Source organism: Arachis hypogaea, chromosome 5, assembly GCF_003086295.3.
Source record: "Arachis hypogaea cultivar Tifrunner chromosome 5, arahy.Tifrunner.gnm2.J5K5, whole genome shotgun sequence".
In the NCBI taxonomy this organism is placed as follows: Eukaryota; Viridiplantae; Streptophyta; class Magnoliopsida; order Fabales; family Fabaceae; genus Arachis; species Arachis hypogaea.
This window is the reverse complement of record NC_092040.1, coordinates 40,540,790-40,565,379: the sequence shown is the minus strand read 5'-3', so window position 1 is coordinate 40,565,379 and position 24,590 is coordinate 40,540,790. Positions and strand designations below refer to the sequence as shown.

At 34.8% G+C, this 24,590-nt stretch overlaps 3 protein-coding genes across 3 annotated transcripts; all 3 read right to left on the bottom strand.

Moving 5' to 3' along the window:
- Nucleotides 1-203: 203 nt before the first annotated feature.
- Nucleotides 204-8,527, bottom strand: LOC112801419 (long chain acyl-CoA synthetase 4-like). The gene is made up of 20 exons (XM_025844130.3): nt 8,128-8,527; nt 7,849-8,019; nt 7,392-7,455; nt 7,180-7,269; nt 6,741-6,797; nt 5,730-5,778; nt 5,005-5,081; nt 4,877-4,916; nt 4,686-4,780; nt 4,017-4,184; nt 3,697-3,807; nt 3,466-3,553; nt 3,228-3,294; nt 2,943-3,034; nt 2,740-2,850; nt 1,883-2,128; nt 1,650-1,789; nt 1,084-1,266; nt 616-735; nt 204-505 (listed from the first exon to the last, which is right to left on the bottom strand). The coding sequence occupies exons 2-20, from the start codon at nt 7,998-8,000 to the stop codon at nt 458-460; spliced, it is 1,998 nt and encodes a 665-aa protein (XP_025699915.1). The 5' UTR covers nt 8,001-8,019; nt 8,128-8,527; the 3' UTR covers nt 204-457.
- A 1,085-nt stretch (nt 8,528-9,612) lies between these two features.
- Nucleotides 9,613-13,604, bottom strand: LOC112801418 (uncharacterized). The gene is made up of 7 exons (XM_025844128.3): nt 13,418-13,604; nt 12,919-12,985; nt 12,760-12,815; nt 12,555-12,644; nt 12,317-12,456; nt 10,575-10,629; nt 9,613-10,112 (listed from the first exon to the last, which is right to left on the bottom strand). Exons 2-7 carry the CDS (start codon nt 12,983-12,985, stop codon nt 9,915-9,917), a joined length of 606 nt encoding a protein of 201 aa, XP_025699913.1. The 5' UTR covers nt 13,418-13,604; the 3' UTR covers nt 9,613-9,914.
- Nucleotides 13,605-14,606: 1,002 nt separating this feature from the next.
- On the bottom strand, nt 14,607-20,741 carry LOC112801417 (uncharacterized). Its single transcript, XM_025844127.3, has 15 exons — nt 20,605-20,741; nt 19,138-19,274; nt 18,934-19,039; nt 18,764-18,846; nt 18,549-18,612; nt 18,321-18,438; nt 18,088-18,242; nt 17,912-17,957; nt 16,445-16,534; nt 16,219-16,341; nt 16,081-16,118; nt 15,953-16,003; nt 15,487-15,654; nt 15,251-15,363; nt 14,607-14,999 (listed from the first exon to the last, which is right to left on the bottom strand). Exons 2-15 carry the CDS (start codon nt 19,260-19,262, stop codon nt 14,876-14,878), a joined length of 1,404 nt encoding a protein of 467 aa, XP_025699912.1. The 5' UTR covers nt 19,263-19,274; nt 20,605-20,741; the 3' UTR covers nt 14,607-14,875.
- Nucleotides 20,742-24,590: the final 3,849 nt, after the last annotated feature.

Sequence of the window (24,590 nt, the reverse complement as noted above, 5' to 3'; positions counted from 1 at the left end):
ATATACATCTACATATTGGTGTGCAGATATTACTCTTAAGGACCTGAGTCTAATTTGGATGTGTTTTGTGCTGTGAACTATGCAAACTTACAAAGTCAAACAGTTGTCGTGTCCTACACACTATACTCGATTAGTTATGAAAATTTACAAATCAAATTGAAGACGGAAATAATTAGAGTATAACAAAATAGTAGGCTTTCAACTTAAAGAGAACTGGCGTAGCAAAGAAGTTCATTCCAAAATTCCAATTGCATATGTCTGCCTTTAGTGTAGCCCATTTAACAAGAAAAACAAAGTTACATGCATAAGGTACATAATTGTTTTGCTCCTATCCGTGGCGAAACAGTGTTCTCATAACTAGAGTGCTTCAGGTATCTATTTTCTTATCTTGTACGATTGGTCAGAAGCATAATCTTTCAGTATTCAGTAATCATATATACAGTCACCAAAGCATACCTCAAGCACTGCGTTTGCCTCCACTCTTGTACATGTCATCGATGACATTCTGAGCACCAAACAAATACAGTCAGTACTTTCAACATCATACACAGCATAAGTTATGGACTAAAAGGGAAAGGGAAAAACAAATCAAATTAAATCATAAGAACCTTGTACCTTGTAATATTTAAGCAACTGAGGCCTCTTCATCTTATATGTGGGAGTTATAAGGTCACGTTCCATGTCAAATGGAACTGGGTCTAGATGAACGTCTTTTATAAACTCATAACCTTTCAACTGCAAAAAAGTAAAAAGGAAAAGGCTTCAGGAAAATTTAGTTAGGTAAATACATATCACTTAAATAATTTTTATTATTTATTAAAGTACAGAATGATTGATCCATCAACCATTAAATCACGGAACATATACTAATATTTAGAGAAGAATATCTTCTTTGTGGTTGCGTGTACAATGCTAAGTAAATATGTGATAAATGGTTCATATTCTTTATATTTGAATAGTAGTAGCAACATGGATGGTGATATACACTTTAGTTTAATGTAAAACTTTATTCAAAGTATGACTCTCAGATATAATGCAAACATAACAAATTTGGACAACGACGTAGGGCAAACTAAATAAGACCTTATTTTCCTTTGCAATCCTTGTGAGCTCCCCAAGTATGTAACTTTTTGCTCTCGAGTCTTTACATAGAGAATCAAAGTCAATCTTTATACCATTTTCTTCCGCCCATCGTTCAAGTACTGGCTTGCTGGGGTTAGCAACAGCAACAAGGAAGGACTCGAAACTGTTACCATAAACCCATATCTGAAACAGGAGAAAGAATGTTTGTATTGGAGCACAGAACAGAACATTGCGGCTATGATCTACTATAAGTTGTGCTTTTTATCTGAGCACCAAATATACCAGTTGATATCATTCATGCATTTTCATGTTAAACAAATAATCATTCAAATACAAGCCACACGAATACTAGCCACAGAATGCAAACACTACATATAGCAGATCAACATGCTCTGTTAATTCCCACGTCTAAACATGGACTATTGCCAATGTATGCGTGTATATGCTGGTAGTAAAATTTTCAAGAATAAAACTGCATCTCCTACACATTCTGAAGCTTGAAATGGACAATAAATCAACTAAAGCCAGGGCACCCCAAAAAGAATGAAAATGATCTGAGATCATACCGAATCAATACAAGAGAGTTGACGATATACATTCTCCAGATTTTCAACAGCAACATATTCTCCTTGTGAAAGCTTAAATATATTCTTCTTCCGATCAATAATTTTCATGCTTCCATCAGGTTGCCATTCTCCAACATCCCCTGTTGAATATATCATTCAAAAGGAGAACAATATAACCAAACAACCAATTCAAGAGGGCATAACTACAATTTTGGATGATAAAAATAAATAACCTGTATGGAACCATCCATCGGTCAGAACCTCATTAGTGAGGTCATCCCGTTTGTAGTACCCTGAAAACAAGGTATTTCCCCTAACACAAATTTCTCCTCTTGGTGTGCTTCCAAGGGCATCATATCCCATATCAGGAACAGATTCCAGGCACACATCAACATTCGGTACGGGTGGCCCCACTGTCCCGACCATATCCATTTCATGTGGTAGTGAGACAAAGGTTCCCGCACAGGTTTCAGTCAGACCTATTGTCATTTCAACAAAATCACAATAATCAAGTCCAAAGTATATTACAAGAGCTATAACCACCTGATGAAATTCAAATTAGAATAAACAAAACATAAATGGAGCTTCAATTATTAGTGTGTCAATAGACTAAGTTCTTATTTGCCAAAAGTTTTTAAAATTTATCAAGGAGGCAAATTTGACTTGCTCAAAATAATGGGAGGCAAGTTTTCTTTCATTCTTCATTGTTTCCTTGTTCATCTAGGATATAAGGAAAATGTTGGATTAAAAATTATTCTAGAAAAACAATAATGAATTGAATGGTCAGTAATTATACTAAGGTTTTTAAGTTTATAGAAATTCAAAGTATGCTACAACAAAATAGAGCAATTTCAATAGTTAGAAAATAACTTGAATAGTTGAATTCATGTGATTAACTATCTTAAATAATTTCAGATACACCCTAAGATGGTAACCTATGGTAACAAGTTATCAACTAATCAACAGAACCAAACTTCAGCAGAAATTTGTCGACATTTCAATCAAGCTTGGCTGTTTTGAAAACATGACTTCAGAAGGAAAAGAAAAAATGACCTGGTGAAAATTAGGTTCTGAAATAACAAGAGCATACCATATCCTTGTATGACATGAGCACAAGTAACCACTTTTAAGTAACTCTCCACATGTGGAGATAGAGGTGCTGCTCCAGACAAAATGAGGCGTACATGACCCCCAACCCTTGCTTCACCTGATCAAGTTGCAAAAGCAAGACTAGTTAAAAAAATATAATGATTTACAGTTCCTGATGATTCTCATAGGCTGCGGAACTAAAACTTATGCATTCTACTACCTTATCAAACACAATTTTGTCAAGAAGTGGAGATGCCTCTTCATGCTTTCTCCCTTTCTTCATGTTGTTCAACTTACTGCAGCCAATTTTAGAGTTCGGTTATTAGAATACTGCAATGCTTACTCAGGGAGTGCCAATACTTTGGATAAAATATGTGTGATTTGGATCAAGAACACTCAAACTTCATAGTTTTTTAGAGAGTCCGTAACATTTCATTGCGTTGTCATTCTCAAGTAGCTGTTTACAAATTATAATACCATTGTACTTACTATGAGTAAGCAAAGTTGAATAATGCTTGTTTCAGGAAGCCCCCAGCGGAAACCTTTTGTGTCAAACCTGTATATCAGATGGAGAACAGGGTGCAGAGGCTGCTCAGAAATATGGATACAAAAGAAACAGAACTTAAGAAAATTGTTACAGAATCACATTGGGTAATCCTAGCACACTACTTTAACGTTACTAAAATTATAATTGGATCATCAGCAACATATGATGTTGATAAGATACCTGTGTACACTCTATCAAGCACACGTGGAACAGCACAGAAAATAGTTGGTTTTAGCTCCCCAATGTCTTCAATTAACAATTTGACATCCTGCAGCCATGGCATAATTGTGGTCATAGTCCTTCCAAATCAAAATTTGTCCTTTCTTTTGCAGATAAAAATCAAAACCAAAGTTCAGTTATCACTTCAAATCTCCATTTGGTAATGACAGATTTAGCACAACATAAACTCACCCCACGCCAGAAACCAATGGAGGCACCATGCCATATAAATAGCTCTTCAATGACCCTATCAAAGATATGTGCAAGAGGAAGGTATGACAAGTAGACATCTTTGTCATTCAACTGTCACGAAAGGAGATTAGAAGTCAACAAAAGTACACCTAACAGATTTAGAATCTTAATGCATCCTAAAATTCTAATAAGCTAGACTGTTAAAAAATGTGATATATAATATGCTTAACTTGAATGAAATAAAAGTGCACAGTGGGAGTGCTCTGTGCATTCATGGATTTATTAGAAAAATCAAGGTGCTGGAAAATAAAATAACTTACTTCCTCCTTGACAGACTCCAACAGTCGCTTAACCCCAGCTAAGAGAGTAAGGATACTCTCATTAGATATCAACACACCCTTGGGATCGCCAGTAGTTCCACTAGTGTACATTATTGTACAGATGTCACTCTTTTTCTTCACAGGAAGATCAAAACTTTGATTTTGACCCTGTAAAAGTCATTGAGAAAAATTAAGAAGCAAAAGAAAAATTCCTTCCCACACCATCATGACCGAACTGAAGTAACCAATATGTCCTTGAGTTTCTACTTACAACATAGCAGCCTTACTTCCTATTATTAATAAAAGAAAGGAATGCTTTCCCTATCCCCTCCTCCCTTCTCTAATTCCCAGAGCACAGAACTCTGTTCACTAGTTGTTTACTACGTACATCACTAATACACCCACTGCAGGTGCATAAAGATAGTTTTATCATTTCTAACAGTAGGAAAGGCTCTTCTTGTTCCAAGATCATGTTAAACCAGCAACCTCAACAGCCAATAATAGTAGAATTTATATAATTTATTAACAAAGTATCTTTCAAGTAGAACACAGGTGGATGGCGATAGAGGATAGATCAATTTTCACGCGAAAGAGTATTAAATATACCGCCAAGGAAAGAATCATCTCTCATATCAGCGCAAAAGGTAATACAAGAAATGAATAACATACCACTTGCAAAAATTCATCCCACGAATATATTGCCAACCCAAACTTTTCAACTTCTTGCTTTTGTTCAGGTGTAACCTTCCCAAAGCTCACAAGCGCTGCACAAAGAAAAAGAGGTGATTGCTTCTTTTTCATGAATATATTTTTCTGTACAAATATCTGAAGGAATGGATAGAATCAAAGGAACTTCTTACTCTTGAGATACTTTGTTGTATTTGGAAATGTCTTCAATAGCTGAAACATTTTCAGGAAAAAGATAGATAGACTAATCTTTCAAAAATAGTAAACCAATATAAAAAAGAAGGGATTTTAATAGGCGAACCTCCGGTATTTTCTTTTCTTCTACAAATGATACAGATACCTCTGCATGGCATATAATAAACTCTACAGCGCCAGCACCTAAGTCATATCCGTGTGTCAAAAACAATGGTCATTATAATTAGAGAAAGTATTAGGATGCCACATATATCCATCCTTGAACCTTAAGCCTGATATAGAACCTAAACAACTTGTAATTGATTATCAATAGCTGTACAATTGGATGTTCTTTAATGCAGAGTTCCAATTTTTTTCTGCATGCTGTTAAATTTCAAATGTCGTCATTGTTTTGAAAGATAAGTTACCACATTTTATGTGACAGGTGTCGGTGCATGCTTAGTAATTACAAAATTTTCAAACACAATGTAGCTTTATTCATAAATTGGTTAAGATTTCAAAAACACACAAATTCGTGAACTAGCTTATTTCTTGATAATGTTATTTGGAAATAATATAAAAACTGCTAAATAACCATGGGAGTTCCCAATGCAAGTGTGAATTTGGCCCTTGAATAATTCTTGTTCACCAAAGATAAATTATTCAAAAAAATTGCAAACGGATCAGTGAATTCATTTATTAAATGTAAGAGTTACATGAGCCCCACAAGGTCACACACTTTTCAGTTTTATCACAAGTCCTGTGAAAACATATTGGAAAACAAACTATGCTTGCAGTTGAGTAAAAGAGTCACCATGAAATATGCTAAACAAGGTCTGTCTCTGCACATACCTAAGGTATCATACAAAGGAACACAATAAAGTCCGTGAGCATTGATGGCCTGCAATTATTACATGTCCAAAAACCATTGAGTGGAAGAAGCTATTCAGCAACATATAAAAGGCTATTAGGTCGCCAGGGAGGCTCACCACATAGGCATAGAGCACCAAGCAATAGAAGTGGTCCTTACCAGAGAAAGAAGATATTGAACAGACAAGTACAAGCAAACAAAAGCAAAATACTAAACATGGAAACAATAATATAGATACAGCATAAAAAAAAAACACAGAAAATATCCACAGATAATATAAGGGATTATTCTGGTACCAACATTTTCTAGTGAGTAAACACTAAACAATACCCATTTGTGTGTTTTACTTGTTAACCCTTTTTTCTTAAAAATTTTTTAAATTTATTTTTCGAATTTTATAAAATACGAAAATATTTATTTAATGTTGCAGTTTGCTCCAAGTAATTGTTACTCCCATTCTGTATTTCTGAAAAATCATCTCAGAACCTCTCTCTTTATCTTTCCTCTTTTACTCTTCTCCAGCATTCTATGTCATAATGATGACACAGTGACCATCCACACCATCGACCCAGCACCCTATGGCCATCGCCGCCCAATACCTTGCTGCTATCGTCAAAGCCATTTTGGTTCAAGAGGAAGTAGTCCAAAAGCAAAAAATGAAAAAAATGTAATATGGTTTTTGAAGCACCATAATTGAGACGGTTCATATTAAAACAGTAAACAAACATTTTTAACAATATTGGCTAAATTCTCTTGATGAAAAATATGTTATAGGTTAATTCTAAAATATTAACTTTAATTTATTATTTGAACTAACTAACTAACAACTCATCTAGTTGACATATGTATACTCAGGAACCTGTACTCGTATAAATTACTAGTTACCTTAACAAAAGCCATAAATATAATAAGAAACTACAGCAAACATAGTGTATAGAAAAATCAGATAGAAAAGTTCAACAAAGAGAAGATAAATTGAAAATTAGACATACCTCCATGCTTATAATCCACTCTGCACAATTGGCACCATAAATTCCACATTTTACACCCTGTAAAGCAAATACATGACTCAAGCACAGAAGCTCAACTTATTATATAGAGGAAAAAAAACCACACTCATATATAACAATAGCCACTAGGCAACGCTTAGTTGCCAAAAAAACAAAAAGAACTAAATGTCAATGGCGTATCATAACAATATGTAAAGTAATTCAGTACGGAACCATTCTTTTGCATGCGGATATGAAACAATCAAGAACATTTCAAGTCCTTGGGGTAGACATTTTTACGAAACTATGCACTTTTGTGGTTAAACGGGCCTAAACATCCAAAAGAAACAGAGAACAATACTAATAAAACATTTAATAGAAAACAATAACACTACCAAAATAACAGCTTAATTTTCTAATGCGAATGGCATAGCCGACTTACTTCCCCATAGCCACAGCTGCGGAGGGAATTCCCAATCTTTATCACCAGATCATATACTTCTTCATATGTTTTCCACTTGTACTTGCCGGGCTATGAAAAGATACCAAAAGTAAAAAATGGTGCATTCAAGTCAACCAAAAGTCAAAGCTGCTGTCAAGCAATGGCAGGAAACTTCCATAACATAAAAGATCTAGATGGCATGGTAAGTTTACCTTCCCATCCACGATTTCCCGGTGACCAAGCATTGGATTTTTCGGATATTTCTGGACAGAAGTTCTGGAAAGGAAGTACTTGCATTCAGAACCGAATCGTCTAATATTATACCAAAACGAGTCTTAAATGCAACTAAACTCAGTAAACTGTACTAAAGAGCTGGATTAAATGATTAACACACATCGTGTTCTCTCAGGTCCTAAATCAAATGAAATTAAACCACATGCTCAACTTCTAATCTGAATTAGAAGATGCGGTTTGAAAGTTGACTAGTTTTACAGTGGACAATTCAGATCGAAACTCTACCTAAATCCGAAACAGATCATAGAGCAGTGCTTAAGTAGTTAGAGAGAAATTAAAACAAAAAAAGGAATCCAATTCCAACGAGTTTAGTGAAACAAATAAAATGCTGAACCTGAACCACCAACAAAAAAATGTTCGAGTAAGTGAAGTAACCGGAAAATATCCCAGCAGTTATCGAGGCCGGGAACAGGCGGAGGAAATCCATCCTTTGCGAAGAGGCTCCGATAAACAGGACCTCTTGACGGCCTCTCTCCTTCGGCCTCCTTGGCTTTCTCAACTTCAACGATGAATCTCTTCTGCGCCATTTCCCTTCACGCGTTTCTCCTATCGGAACAACAATTTAAGTAGAAGTTAGATGTTAGATATCAGCTGAGAAATAGTGTGCCATGGGCAAAAACATTAAATAGAATTTGGTTAAGGTATGACCCCTACCAGGTTTCTGTGGATTCTTTTGTGTTGACTGGCAGCTCTGAAGAGACTAGAGTTGAGTAGGAAAAAAAATGGAGGATGGTGGCGTGGCTGAAAACCTGCCTCACTTCGCTTTTTATGTCGTTATTACGTGTAGGCCTGTACGGGCTGGAGGCCTCTCACAACACAAATAATTTAAATCTAATTAGGTTTGGATTGGTAAACAAATTCTGAAATTTTCAAATTAAGCTAGCAACTTTTTTTGTTTTTTTGGTTACTTAAGACTTTTGTTGGATTGTGCATCAAGGAGGAGAAGACTTTTATTACATTACTTTCTTGTTTGTTATCTTTTGTTTTCGAAAAAAAAAGGGGGGGGGGGGGGGGATGGGATTGTTGAAATAAAAATTTAAACTAGCTTGATCTTGTATTTTGCGAGTTGTTACGCTTTTGTTCTATATACTTGCACTCGACTTGATTAATGCGGTTAGCACCTAATCAGCTCCGATGTTGATTCGTCTTGTTTGTTTTGTAATTTTAAAGGGATGGTGGTATATTTCGTTTTTATATTGGAAACATACACAGCTTTAAATCCCATTGAAAAAATTAATTTTAAAACACATTACAAATTAAATCTGAAATTGCCTAAATTAAATTAATATATTGTGTTTGATCCAAGCATGTTATAAAGTGATCCAACATTTAAACCTGATCCAAGGAGGGTCATATAGGAGCATCTAATTCTATTGAAGAATCAACTCACTAATCATTTTAATCTATTTACTTCAACACGCTTTTCATTTTAATCGTAACTCTAATCTTATGTCAATTATTTCTGAAAAATATTCGGAGGAACTTATCTTTGAAATTGTCATTTTGGTGATTTTTAGATTTCCTAAGATTTCATTTCACATTCAATTAAATCCTGTTTAAAATATATAACTTCTATTTGTAAAAATTTTAATCTGATTAACCCCTATAATCAGAGAATCAAACTTAACCATAAAGTTAAAAACACAAATTCCAATATGAAAATAACATTAGAATATTCATATTCCAATATCCTTGAGAACAATGTTATCCATAAAATTTCGGACACATTTTTTTCTTTTCAGTTTTCAAACTTTTTTGAAAATGAATTTGGCTATCTATCTCGGCTAACCATTGACAACATAATTAGTGGAACACTTCAAACAAAAATAATACTACGTTATTGCTCCTTTTAAAGAATAACACTTAATACAACTTGACAAAAGCAACGACGGGTAGAAAAGTCCACCGGTAGAAAAGTCCCCTAATCGTAATTTTTCTTATGATCTACTCAAACGACTCAAAAAAATAAACCAGAAAAAAGAATTGAATAATCCCCATTGTGGAATCATTGCCTCCCAATGTTGAGCGCTTAACTGAAGGCGAGAAACCAACACACGTTACCCTTTCAATAAACGAAAAAGCTGATTAATAAAGCTTAAAGGATAAATAATGGAGGAAAGCCAAAAAATTACATCTTCCTTGCAGCGAACTACGGATATTCCAATGATATGCAATTCAAATGACATTCAAACTGGTAATCCCAAGTTTACCGCATTATGAACCAGACGTACACAGTGAAGGAGCACATCAACAGAGAAATGTAATATACAATGCAGGAGCACAGCAACAGAAGTTCAAAACACCTCCGAATGAAAAAGGAATAGTGTTCCACCTAAGGTTAAAGACATCTAGGTTTTGCATTTGCACACTAAGAAATTTTAACCTGCATCACTCACTCAGGATGCAGCAGACTAAGACAGCTTCGATTTCAGCCAGTAATTTTAGTTGCCACGTCGACCTCTTCCTGATAGGGGCCTCCGATTTCCACCCCCATTGCGCTGCACAGCATTATTCTGCCTCGATAATACTCTCATTCTTTGTTCCTTCATGTTTGCAAAGAGTGAATCCAGCGTCTGAGGCCTTTGCTTAGGCACTACATCTCCATTACCCTGCTGTGGCTGAGGTGAAGGCACTGGTTGCTGCATGTAAAAATTCACAGTAAAGGCTTGCATATAGATGAAGCACAACTCTAACCAATCTCTTAGGAAGCCACTTTCAGGATAAATGATGCTAAACCATGAAAAATAAAATAAAATAAAATAAAACTTTAGTTTAGCTCGGCACCAACCACAACAATCACAGAACGGGAAGTGACTGATTATCATTGGACAAATCGTTTTACCTCAACAATAGTAGCTGTCAACCTAAATCCCTAATCCCCAATCCCAAGAAATATAGATGGCACCACACAGGATTGAAGAATGTACAATTTCATTCAGAATGAACAAAGCATGGCATGAGTAAATAAATCTCAACTGATAACCAGTTAGCATCACCAGAAGCCTTCTTTGCTTCAGACAGTAGACAATGTTAATCTTGAATGCAGCTTTAAAAGATAGAAACAAACATAACACCAACCAGTAAAGAAATTAGTCGCAAACCTTTGCAGGAAAACCTCCACTGGCAGCCCTTATCTGATTTGCAGGAACTTGAAACCTACACACACAAGGAAAAGACGGATAACTCAAGTGAAGACACATAATACATACAAAATACTCCAACAACAGCGAGTAGCTCCAAAATGCTCAGCACAACTGACTATGATCTCTAACAGAGACCTTACACTACTTAATAACCTTTCACTTCATTAAAATGTTGAGCTTCTTACCATCGGATTCTATACATATCCAACTACAAAGAAAGAAGGGGAAAAAGAACCAAGGACAAAGACATTAGTTACATAGCCAAGGGCCAACTTCAGGAACCAATTCGAAATTTCCACACAGAGCAGACAGTTGCAGTGTGATCTGTAGTTTGAACTGGTACCCAAAAACTTCAGTGAAACTTAAAGGTGATACCACAAAGACTGCCAAACCAACTGAAGACTTAAAGGCTTCCCCACAAGTCATCAATGTAAAGTTGCCAGAAGATTCAAGGACACCAATTTCTTCACATAACAACCCACGGTATGGCAGCTGTGCAGGTGGATAAAGTAACTTGGAGCAGATATTTACAGATCACCTTCACCACCACAACGTTCCCCAAAGTCGGACAAACTCCACAATTATTAACTTGATTATCAAACACAACGTTTTCTATAGAGAGAAACGATGGAAAAGTGACTCCAGATTCTTGGTAGCAAAAACTATTTTACTACACAGAATGAACAAAGATCTTTTCAATTATTGGACTGAACATGGATCTTTTCAATTATCTGGCCTTTTGTTGAAAATATAAATAACTAGGAAGGTAGAATGTTGCAACTTATTGAGGGATCCAATTGAAAAAAAAAATATCATACTGCAGAGCAAGTGTATGCATCCTTGCATGCATGCAGCATGGTCTCAAGGTAGATAAACCATCAGGTGTTCAGAACCAATTTTCATATCAAAGAGAAGAGTTATAGCAACCTGAGAGACGGGCAATAATCAACAACCCAAAAAACTGACGCCAAACAAAAGTGTAGCAATTCTCACAATGCAGGAACTCGAGTGTGGCCATAAAATGTAGTGCTAGCAATGACCTCATCTCTTCATAATGGGCAAATTCTCTAAAAAATGCATGCTTAGTCAGCGCCACAATCACTACACGTGTGCCTTAACAACCGAATAGCGCACGGTTGTTTTTCCCATGAGCAAGCAACTAATCATTGGCAACATTGTCCCCAGTATTGTGCATGCGATGGGTACTCCCCCACATCCAGGGTGAGAAACTTCTGAAAGACTCTTCATGTTATCATTTTTAGCAACATAATTCCAGTGAATCAGACTAGGCCTAGTTAGAAATCCAGTTGCTCCGCCAACCAGCTCAACCAATAAAACTCCAATTATTTAACAATCAATATCCACAGTGACACTCAACATAGACCCATTCAAATCATGAAGTTTGCACAATAGACTTATCAGATTCTAAAGCAGGTATTCAATACAGAATTCCATAAACATGTGGCTTGCCCTCATTCATAATGTCTACATGGCTCCTTTAGCAGAGTTTAAAAAAAACTTATATATGGAAGGCACATTAAGTTGGGCCATGCTTTACCTGCAATAACGGAAAAAAAATAATTTTCGTTTTTTGCTATTTACAAGTATTGCATCCATAGTCAAATGCCTACCGGTATCTAATGTTCCAATATCTCTAAAAGTTAACACAGATGTAAATAAGAATTAAACAAATATAATACCTTGCTTTATTCCAGCTAGCTACCCTACTGCGATTAGAATTTCTATTGCGCAGAGGTGCATTAACAGCTTTTCGTGCAATCTCAGCTGCCACAGGAAATTGGTTTCCCTGGAAATTAGACCTTCTTTTTGCAAGAGCCCCCTAATTGTTATGATATTTAAAGGTAATATTAGAAACATGAATACATAAACAACAAGGGTACGAAACTTCATATAATCATGTTTCATTAACTCAAGTACCTGTCTAAGAGAAGATCTTGAATCCATATAATTCCGTAGCTTTGAAGACTTATCTTGAATAAAATTGTTCGAAGACTTTATGCTCTTGTTCTGTGTCGGCATACAAATTAAGGAGGAAAAAAATGTTAACCACGTTAAATACTACAAGGCATCACCAAGTGGCAAAGGTAATGAAATAATACAATTTTACATAGGAAATGCTTACCGGAACTCGTCTTTGCTTCCTAGCCTTCTTGTTCTTAGACATTTTGATTATATCATCTACAAATAAATATCAGAAGATTATGGATATTAGATAACATTAACCAGAGAAAATATGAAATAATAAATGGCTTCGAAAGGTCCTTCAAAATATAAAGCACACCTAATGTCATGTCCATCTTCTTCTCTGTAAGCGCAATTGCTTCCGTTGTAAGAGGTTTGGCAGCCATCTGATAATGTATAAATAATTTGATAATTTGATACTTAGATATATCATATGTATAAGCACATAAGACAAAATTTAGAAGCAACCAGGACGAAGTAACAACAAAAAAGCCAGTTACGGAGGAAAACATTAGTAGCATCTTTGCGATTCTTAACGAAAAGAGTAAAGAAGCAGCAAAAAAGTCGAGCATATCATCAACAGAAGGTCATGGAATAAACTTTCCCCAATGGAGTTCTGAAACTGCTAAATTAACAGCGATAACAAAACAAAATCGCTGCCTATAAAATCCTACAACTATCAACCATCTTAGTTTTCTAATTCTATAAGGAACATTGAAGGACTCGATCAACAAAAGGAGAACAACAAGGCGATGTTGAAATTTCAATTTCTAATGGAAAGACATTAGAAAGAGAGAGGCTGGAGAGAGAAGCCTTACTCGTAGGAGAAGATGAATCTCAAACCTTGGAATGGAGTTGCAATCCTACGGAAGTTAGCTAGGGTTTTGGTTCGTATTATTCCTGAGAGATAAGAGAAAGAGCAGAGAACGATAGAGGGAAGAGGGTGAAAACTGAAAACTGAAAAGGGTTAAAAGAAGAGGATCCGATATTTATGTGATGGTAGATGGCGGTGAGTTAAGCGGGTCAATTTCTATTTGTATCCACAAACCCATAACCCGGACGTTTTCCTCTGTTTCCCAGCTGCCTTTACCCCGGTTTTTAGCCGCTTTCAAATCCGCTTAGCTGGATTTACCGATTTAGTTCACTGTTTCTTGCTTCTTGCGCACCAAGGCATATTCGCGTCGACTCATTTACCAGCTAAAAACAAAGGAAAAATATTTTCCATTCTCATATTTGATAATATTATTTTTTAGAGTTATTTTAATTTAAAAAATTTATTTAAAAATAAATATAATAAAAAAATGACAAAACCAATCTCTTAAAAATAATTTACTATAAATAAATTGCGAGGGTATGATATTTAACAATGGAATCAAATTTATTTAAGCCGAGGTTCACAAGTGGAAAAAAAATGTTCAAGCTGGAATCTACAATGAGACGTTTCAAAATATTCAATATTGGAATCCAATTAGACTCAAATTACATTTTTCCATGAGAGAAAAAAAAATCATATACATAGTATACCATAAGTCCATAACCGCTAGCATTTTTCCATACCTCTTTTCCAGTAATCTCTATGTAAGTATCTTTTAAGATGCTCTCATCCTCATTTATGATGACAACTCAATTGTTCTCGTTCAATTTCTCATTTTCATCTATTCCTTTTAACTTGGTGTTTTCTTTTAAATTGCCCAAACTACAACAATATAATGTTTTGATTGAAATAAAATAATATATTTAATTTGTGTAAACAATCCTAAAAGAGGTGTTTGAAAACGGTTTGCTGGAATCAAACCTGATCAAGTGCTCGTGTTTCATTTTTAAACCAAGAATAGAGCGCATATTTTGATAGTAATATTCATCGTTATTTAGCAACTTAATATGCAAAAGATACTTATCACTAGCATAAAAATTTCGTGTTTCATTTTAAACCAAGAATAAAGCGCATATTTTGATAATAATATTCATCATTATTTAGCAGCTTAATATGCAGAAGATACTTATCACTAGCATAAAAATTTCTGAGGCATTCTTTTCTAACATGAAATAACATAAGAATTAAATACATCGGTATTAAGTACCAACTCTACTATTCTCAATTCCGCATATCTATGGCCTCTATAGAGAGTTGTTGTTGTCATTTGCTCTAATCTCAGACAAATAATTTATTCTATCTAAAAATTATACTGTCCTACTCAGTACTCATTCTTTATGCCAAAGTTCTTGGAATACCAAGAGTGAGGGATTAAAAAGAAAAGAAAAAAAAGAAGAAAAATTCAGTTGGAACCATAAATCCACTTCTCGGCATTGCTGGTAAAGCTAACCAACTCCTCTGGCTTAAACCACAACTTAATCTCATCCTTAGCAGTTTCTGGACCATCACTTCCATGGATGATATTTCTGCATGCACATGTAACAATCAAATTGTAATAAACAGATATTGAACAATGCACGTCTACTATATAAAATATAATATAATAGGTTCTATGTGTATCCATAAAAAACTGTTTACAATGTAATTACTAGTTTGAATAATCTCACATTTGATATTATTACCACATTTAATTAATAAAAAGATGAATTAATGTATATTAATCCGTATGTATTAGTGTAATTGTAATAAATCAGAATGTGTTTGTAAAAAACAATACCTTCCAACATTAACAGCCAGATCACCTCTAATAGTTCCAGGAGCAGATTTCTGCGGATCAGTGGCTCCAATTAGTTTTCGGCCATAAGTTATTACTCCTTCTCCTTCCCAAACCTGTTTCATGAATTCAAGGGAAAATGAGACTAATCTAAAAACAATAACATATTGTTTTGTGTTTGATTCCAAAGGTAAGAAAGAGGAAGAGTCAGTTATAAGTTGTAAGGTGTAAGCTGTAACCATTGCAATAACAGGGCCAGAGCTTAGGAAGTCACAGAGCTCATTGAAGAAAGGTCTTTCACTGAGATCATGATAATGCTTCTTGGCAAATTCCTTTGAAGGAACCAACACTTTGATCCCCACAAGCTTGTAGCCTTTGCGCTCGAAACGAGATATAATCTCTGAAATCTGCAAGAGCAGAACAGAATCTTAGATCTTCAACTTAATTATTTAAGCGATTATGTTAGGTCTATGCCAAAATCAGCCACCAAAGTTAGCACCGATAAAAAATTCGATTAAAATACAAATACGCATTGAAAATAAATTAAATCACATATGTATTTATACATAAATACATTGGTAGTTGATTTTAATAGCTGATTTTGGTATACGAGAATACGAATAGCATTTTTGTTATTTAAGCAATGCGTAGTTTTATATATATATATATATATATATATTATCCAGCAATGTAGTTTCACTTTACCAGGCCTCTCTGCACTCCATCAGGCTTAATGGCAATGAAAGTGCGTTCAAACTGCATAAACAAAATAAACAAATCAAAGATGAACAGAATAAGAAACAATCATACAGTTAGAGAGAAGCAAAGCATACCTCAGCAGCATGAACCTCCTGATCTTGGAGCATGTAAGCTGTAAACACAGCAAAAGAGAAAAAAAAACATTGAAATAAGATAAACAAAATTTGTGTGTTAGAAAAGGTCAAATTTGTATTATAAAGAACCTAACCTACCTGCGGCGGGGAGAGCAAGAGCTCCTGAAATCCAGGAAGCGGGTGCACTGCCAGAACCGCTTTTTCCATAACTTGAAACCAAACACGGCGCTTTACTCCTCAACGAAACTACAGCAGCGGCGCCTACAGTAATATCACAACGAACATAAAACTCTCAGATTCTGAATTGAATATTAATAATAAGGAAGATGCAAAAACATGATGAGAGAGAGGTAGTGAGGAGTACCAGAGTGGAAACGAGAGGCCTTGGAAGCAGAGAGAAGAGACCTGGTGGCTCTGGAAGCGGATCTGAATAGTTGAGAAGTCATCTTTTCGGCTTTGGCTTCACACAAAGAAGAAAGATGACAGCAACGGCAGCGGCAGGTTAAGCTATAGATGCGACAGCAGACACTGATGGGATGTGAAATTGTGATGCCAATATTGGGTCGGGTTTTGTAGGGAAAAAGGAACGGTATGCCAATACTGGTCAGTGCCTAGCTAGAAAAATGGTACGGGCACGTGCTAACAAATTTGCATGTTTCATTACGAAAAGATATAAATTATAAATACCAAAATTTTAGAGAAAAAATACGTTTATATATGTAAATTTTATAAATTTTTTAAAATGAATAATAAAATTTATAAAATATATTCTATGTAAAATGTAATAGTAAAATAATTTAAATAATTAATTTAATATCTTAAATTCCACATCTAAATGATTTTAAAATAAAAAATAAAAGGTGAATAGGATTCATTCAAAATAATATAATTTGAACTAATTTAAAAAAAAACGTAGTCAATTTTACACAATACGTACTAGAAAATACATTTTTACTCAAAACAATTTGTTGATGTACGTATCCAACGTTAGGAATAAGTAATAACACTTGTGATTGAAGAGAAAAACTCACTTTTATTAATTCGGAAGCTCACTTTTGGCAAATGACCTCACCATTAATTTTAGTTTAGTTTAGTTAGAGGAAGGCAAGAAGAGATTGAGGTAGGCAGAGAGAGTGAGGAGAAATGTTCTTTATGCCCTTGCAAAGTGACTATGAACCTTTTTTTCCTTTTGTAAACAAAAAGTAGTAGTATCGCCAAGTGGCATGCATTTCCTCTCATGGTGGATAAGGCGCACTTATGGTTATGGGGATGAAAACAAAAGATGTTCTCCACATTTTTTATTTTTTTAACTCATCACTCAGTTCTTTGTTCTTACGACCAAAAAGATAAGATATCCCAAGTGGCTTGCGGCCTTTTTTTCCCGTCATATCTCAACTTATTAATACAGAGCAAAGATGCTTCTTGTTAAAGAGTGACACTCCAATAATGTTCATATATATATTCAGGTACATTATTATGCATATAAAGTATGCCCACCACCATATATCTCTCTCACACACAATTCTATTTAAGCAATCCATCATCAAAACCAACCAGTATGCCTATATGTTAAGGCATAAGAATCTAGATACCTTGGAAGATCACCAAAATCGCAAGGAGTGAAAGTTTAAACGTAACTGGTTAAGTGATAGAGAGAACTTCCATGAATACCTAATAACTGCTGAGCTATGTTATGTACAGTAAAATGAAATAATCAAATAATTAAAATAAAAACTCTGACGTTAGTGTGATATTTACACAAGTAGAATCCACAAAGAAAGGAGTAAAACATGTCACACCTAAACTGAACCATTGGGAGCTGTTGCGCCACAATCCAATTTGCACTCAGCTTGTAAAGCTGATAACCATGCGTCTACCTGAAAGGGTAATGGCGGAGAGAAACTAAGCCATTTAATATGACGAGAATTTAATGTTGAATGCCATAACAAGGGGTTCGTGATTAAAATAACTACTTCTAAGAAACAAATAATCTAAACTTGGACGCACCTTTATCTTAGAATTGCTTGAACACTCATAACGTAATCCATGAGGAGTTAAAATATAAAAGGCATATCGCATTTCATCATCTTCACACTTGAAACTGGGTAAAGCGCCTACTTCAACAATATCAGACAGAAGCGTGGAGTCCAATGGACTTAGATCTGCAAAATTTTCCCACTTCATCAGCAATTGTAATTAGAACGGGAGAGGGAGGGGAGGAAAACAACTAATTTCACTACCTGTACACAACATATATAAATACAGACATGCACCATGGAGAACAATGAAGCGAGGAAGCCAATCATCTATGTCTGTGTCATCTATAGGTGGAGGTTCTCCTGGTAGTGTTGCCCACCTCTGTAGAGGGGGAAAAATGAAAGCAGATTGGTACTAAACTTGAAAGTAAATAGAATAGTTAAGTATAAATCCACACAAAGTAAGCTAATGCAATTTTTGGCAGTCAGTACACTTCGAATGTACAAATATCCAGAAAGACGAGATGACCGCAAAATTTCATCGATATTTTCCAACCTGTGAGAAACAAAAGGATTTTGATTATTTACATGAAACACTAGTCTAGACACCAAATGCATGGCTAGCATCTTTATTCTTATGTAATCTATTTTATACTATACTGTAGAACACAAAAGCCCATAATAGTCCAAAGTTAAGGGTCACTAACTGAGCTTTCAATTGAGCTTCTCTCTCTTCCATATCGGCAAGTTCTGATCGAAGTGACTCTACTTCTGCAGCTGTTAGCTCAACCTACAGAATTATAAATTGTCTTAGTAAGACATAACAGAAGCTTATAATGATGAAATGTGCACTGAACAGGAGCTGCTCAAGGCATACCTTTTCCTGACCCCCATTACCAAGCCATGGCAGCCCACGCAGACTAAACAATCTCAACATAGAAGCAGCCCTCATTGTTCTCTGACCCCACAGATGCTGCCGGGACCTAAACTAATCTAGGTTGAGTGACTGATATCAAATAGACTCAAACTCTCTTAATGACTTTTGGATTATCCTCTTTTCCTTTCCACCAGGAAACAGTACCTCAAATATTTATTGGTTCCAGGTTCAGTAATCAATGGTGTTCTGTTCTCAGGGGATTTTGCAACTGATGCTGGAACTTGGAAGTAATCAGGAATGAAGTTTATTTTGCCAGGACCATCATCCATGGAATTGACCTTCTTCAAGAAAGAAAAGTTGAAATTATATCAGAGCAAGACGGTAACAATTAACAATATATGCAAACAGAGAAATACTCTGAAACATTAACAAGTCAGTTCAAGATGGCATATAAGAGTTGAATCGTATAGTGACATGATCATCGGTATCACCGTATCAGTTCCCCTAACCCAAGTCATGGCCAAACTTTTTTTCCTCCCCCTAAATTTAAAGCCCAAATCCCTTAAGTAAACCATGTAAGTATGAAATAGCTGCACCAGCATTTGAAAGAAGCAAGAAGCGCAATAGTTGGTTCACCAAAATATATGACAACTACATAAAAATTAAACTCTTTTTATCCTAAAAAAATGAAGTGATGGCCAAGCATCCAGCTGCTCCACCCAACAAGACCAGCAGATTCTTGGAGCATCCAGAACCAGCATGGAGCAGTCCCAACTCCCAGAACTGAAGACAAAAGCTTGTTCCATTGAGTTAACGGCAATCTAACGTGGAGCATAAAAACCAGGTGTCGAGGAAGAGCATAAAGAACTTGGCCACTACAGTCACTTGGGATAAAGCACTCAACTAAAATTGGCTAGTCCTAAAGACTGCAGGTTATGGGATTGATTGGTACTATGCAACGACTATTATAGAAACAACATACAATTATCAACTTGTTTTATCTTCCATCATGCACCCCTCTCTCGCCCTTGGAGCTTTAAAGGTACCTCTTCTCTGAAGCTCAAATAAAGTGTTACCCCCTTGAGACAATTCCCTCAGCCTGATGCATGGTTAATCAAGTATATATTGCATAATATTTGTTTTCCCCTTAGAAATCAAAGTACCAATTTCCACATCCTAAAAGTTACAATTCGTTCCCAGGCCTCAACCTCATTCATCAATTTCCTAATGGAACTCAGAATAAGAAACAAATTGCTCCAAATACAGGGACAAGGAAAAACAGCTCCATCTTAGAAACGAAAAGATTTATAGTTAACAAAAACAATAGTGCAAAGCGAACACGATAAGCGGACACCACAATCAAACAAGATGAAACCATATTTGTAGAACTAAGCTGAAATCTACAACAGAAAAGGATCGCAGATAAACTGATACGGTATAGAAACGAATGAATCCGTTAGGGTGGAAAAAGCATGAAAAGATGTATTTCATTGGTAAAGTAAACAAGTCGGAGAACATGAACAGCAATAGCTTGCAAGCTACAACAGTACAAGGAACTTGGAAGATAAGATATAATAAAGTTATTTTTTGTTGATAAAAATTAGTGGAGCTTAAGAATAATGAAAATAAAAATAAAAAACGGAGAAGACAAAATTCTAGGGATACTGGTACCTGGTGGTGGTAGGAGGCTGAGGAGGACAGAATAGAATTATAGAAAGGCCGGGACTAAGGAATTTAAGTAGGAGAAGCTGTTTTTACGAAAATGGAATTTCCCTTCGTGCCCACGGCACGATGCCACTGGTTTTAGTTGTTCACGGTGTGGTGGTTATTGCACAATGACAATTTTGCCCTTGCAAGGCCCAGACCCAAATAATTTCTGTTACGTGGTAGTTTGGTGATAATCTCAATTCAACGGCCCACTAGAAGCAATCCTCTTATTATCTCTTAATAATATTGTTTATTTTAATCCATTGTCAAGTTGTCATCGCATAATTGTGCAGATAGTCGGATTAAAATAAAATCACCACCTTTATTTGGGTTAGAATTATGAAATTGTTTTGAGTTTGCTTCGATGACATTATAATGGAGAATGATTTTGCCACTCTCGGAATTGATGATGTCATTCTTTTTATGCAATTTTTAAAAATATCTTTTAATTTTATTATTTTATTTTTTTATAAAATTTTCAATTAAGAGTAATTTGAAATAACATTCAATAAAAAAAATGATATTATGGATTAAAGAGGAGTGGAATCACTCTCCCATTATATATATTTGACCAAGAGTTTAATTAAAATATTAAATTGGTCCCTTACATTTAGGCGTAATCCTATTTTGGTCCTTAAGGTTTAAAGTATATTATTTAAATAAAAAAAAATCATTTAGTTTTAATATAGTCCCACCGTGAGGTCAAAGTTAAATAATTAACGAAATGTCCTACATGACAGCAGTACAAGAACAAGGTCGATAATCTGGAAAATAAATACAAATTCCAAAGACACAAAATCAACCGTGGATACATCATACATTTATTTATCATTTTCTTGGTTCTATAGAAAATATTTCATTTAAATTATAAGAAAAATGATATATAAATGAATTGATGCATCTACGATTGATTTTGTGCCTCTGAATCTTGTACTTATTCTCCAGATTATCGACCTTATTCTTGTACTAATGTCATGTAGGACATTTCGTTAATTATTTTGATCTCACGGTGGGACTACATTGAAACTAAATGAAACTTTTTTGGATTCAAATATGACACTTTAAATCTTAAGGACCAAAACAGGATTATGCCCAAACGTCGGGACCAATTTAGTACTTTACCCTTGTTATGAATTTACAATTTACAGTTCAAATGGTAAAAGAATTATCTACTATCTATCTATCTATAAACAATAGAATTCGCGTGGTTTCATCTTCGAACTGAAGAGCTCTCCGCAACTCACACTGGTTCGCATCCGAGGTGGAACTTCCCTTCCTTTGTGGAATCTCCTTTCAAACGGTGCACGTGCTCGCTTCTCATTCGACCGCTCATGTGTCACTTCTCCGGATTTCCTCCCACACGACACCGATTTTAGGGATTTGGTTCTAAAGGTCATGATGACTTCGAACCCTAGATCTAAGGCTTTTCTCTTTTATTGTTCTTTTCTCCGTGAAACCAATTCTTGTCTATAAGATGTGTTTGTTAGACGCTGATTCCGCGCCGATGGTCACAATTTAGGGATTTTGTCCTAGAAGTTCAAATTTTTTCTCTCTAATCAATAAATCAGATACATTCTTCTGTAACTTTTAGTTCCAACACTGTTTTTCTCTTAATGCTTCTTCTTTTCATTCACTATGTTTCATTGTGATCAAATTTGGTATGTGTTACACGATTATTTTAAATTTGATTGTCTAGGGTTTGTGAATCAACAATTTGTCTATTTGTTTTAGTGGATTTCTAGGTTCATCTTCTTCACTTCATTGCTTAAAATTTGATGTTAATTTGATTATGGTGTCTCCTTTTTATAGTTGTTGAATTATTGGTTGCATGTGGTTGTGCATTTTATAATTTATATGGATATTGTAATAGTTCCAAAAATAAAAGTTCTACTTATATTTTTTTTATACTTATGGATCATGGGTTCGATTGTGTGAATTAATATAAAGTATGGAATTTGTACCTAATTTACTTCATGAGTGATGATGTGATTGGTAGAGTTCCTCAAACAATGTGAGTTTATAGACTCAGCTTCTACTTTTTGGTGGTTCCATTATATTGTAATGAAATCATTGATTGTTCAAGTAAAGTGAATTTGATTTTTACAGTTAACAATAATTCTTTCTGCCCCAAGAATCTTTTATGAAATTCAGAGACAGCTGTAAACAAATTATGTAATTTGAACATGAACATGAACATATATATATATATATATATATATATATATATATATATATATATATATATATATTAAATTTCACCTTTTGCATATACATATAGGTGTTTAGCCTGAATCTAAGAGCTTTAGTGACAAAGGAATAGGCCTTGTTCCAACAAGATGGCATGGCGGTAATGTGTGTCAAATTAGCAAACTTCCTCTTCCAAAGAAAACTCCATGCAACAGGTTATCTTCCTTCAATAATATTTTCTGCAGACACTAGGAGTGTTTATGGGTCGGGTGAAACCGAGTTTGATGTGACCCAGATTCGTTTCGAAATATATATCAGGCCTATTTGTTATACTCGAATCCGACCTTAGACCCGATGAAACCTACACACTTTCGGGCCACAATTATATTAGGTGAAAACCGGGCCATTAACATTACATTACCTTTATACCTTTTTGTAAGCTAGCATGTGAAAATATCCAAATTTTCAAGACTCCAGCCATTATTTGACATGGTAAAATTTACTTAGAAAAATATAACAAGAACCAACCATTCTCTAAAATTAAAACATAACCACAATCAATACTAATATTGTCTAATAACACCAAATATTTAAGTCAATATAAATAACACAATATTATACATTAGTCTACAGTCTTATGCATTCTAAACATAAAACATTAATTTATAGTCTTATAATGACTAATAACACAAAATATTAAGGTTTACAATACTTAAATTCCACATAAGAATAATCATTATCCATCAATAGCCATTAATGTTGTCAACTTATTCCTTGTGATGTGAATGCATTAGTGAAACCTACAAAACATATAAAATTACTCATTTTTTATATAAAAGATTATTACTTGAAATAAATAAGTCACAAATAATAAAGATATCATAAATGTACCTTCAACAATCTTCTGACTGCTATCAAATTGATCAAACTCTTGATCTCCATCTCCTTGTTTAGAAGGGCACAACCAACTTTGAGTGCATATCAAAGCTTCAGCTATTAATGGTGACAAAGAGCTACGGAAAACATCAAGCACACATCCACCGGTGCTAAAGCATGATTCAGAAGCAACAGTTGAAACCGGAATATCTAAAATGTCTTATGAGAGAAAGAATCCTTTATTTTGAAGCATTCACTTTCCACTAAGTCAATTTATCAAAATTCTCATCTTCCACGGTATCCTCAGCTAAATATCTCTCCACATCTGACTTGCTATCTACATTAGCCTTTTCTCTTTTTTGTTTTTTTCACATATTCACTCTATTTTCAGAAACGCCCTTAGTACAAACTGAGACTTTAATATTGTCATTGAAAACATCTCTAGATGAATCTCCACCATCATCCCTTCCTTTATCATCGGCAACCTTTTTTTCATAAAACTAATGCAATGTATGTAATGTGAGTTTAACAAAACCAATCATGCTAGTAGACACTTCCTTGTTATAAATATCCTCCAAACACCAATAAAGATAATCTAGTTTGTACTGAGAATCTAATACAATAGCAACAAGTAACAATGGATTAAATTTGTCAACTGGTCTCCAATATTTATCATATTTATGTTTCATAGAACATGCCATTCTTCCTAACAATTCAGAATAATTTTGGCTCTAAGATGTTAACTGAGAAGCAACAGATGCAATTTCATGAAAATATTTGTTCGATATAGCATGCAAGGAAGATGAGAAACTCAAAGTTATCTCATAGAAGATTCTCAAAAACTCAATAAATAATCTAGCATGTTGCTAATCAAGTGGTATAGGTGG

Bases quoted from the DNA above. Each gene is read 5' to 3' on its own strand.
- LOC112801419 (XM_025844130.3), bottom strand. From the start codon at position 8,000: ATGGCGCAGAAGAGATTCATCGTTGAAGTTGAGAAAGCCAAGGAGGCC. The intron at 2,129-2,739 runs GTATGCTCTTGT...AAATGACAATAG, and splicing joins TCATGTCATACAAGGATATG to GTCTGACTGAAACCTGTGCG. The intron at 506-615 runs GTACAAGGTTCT...TTTGGTGCTCAG, and splicing joins AGTTGCTTAAATATTACAAG to AATGTCATCGATGACATGTA.
- LOC112801418 (XM_025844128.3), bottom strand. From the start codon at position 12,985: ATGGCTGCCAAACCTCTTACAACGGAAGCAATTGCGCTTACAGAGAAG. The intron at 12,816-12,918 runs GTGTGCTTTATA...ATTTATTTGTAG, and splicing joins GAAGATGGACATGACATTAG to ATGATATAATCAAAATGTCT. The intron at 12,645-12,759 runs GTAAGCATTTCC...ATGCCGACACAG, and splicing joins GGAAGCAAAGACGAGTTCCG to AACAAGAGCATAAAGTCTTC.
- LOC112801417 (XM_025844127.3), bottom strand. From the start codon at position 19,262: ATGGATGATGGTCCTGGCAAAATAAACTTCATTCCTGATTACTTCCAA. The intron at 18,439-18,548 runs GTACTGACTGCC...CCCCCTCTACAG, and splicing joins GATATTTGTACATTCGAAGT to AGGTGGGCAACACTACCAGG. The intron at 16,342-16,444 runs GTACTCCTCACT...ATATTACTGTAG, and splicing joins GGCCTCTCGTTTCCACTCTG to GCGCCGCTGCTGTAGTTTCG.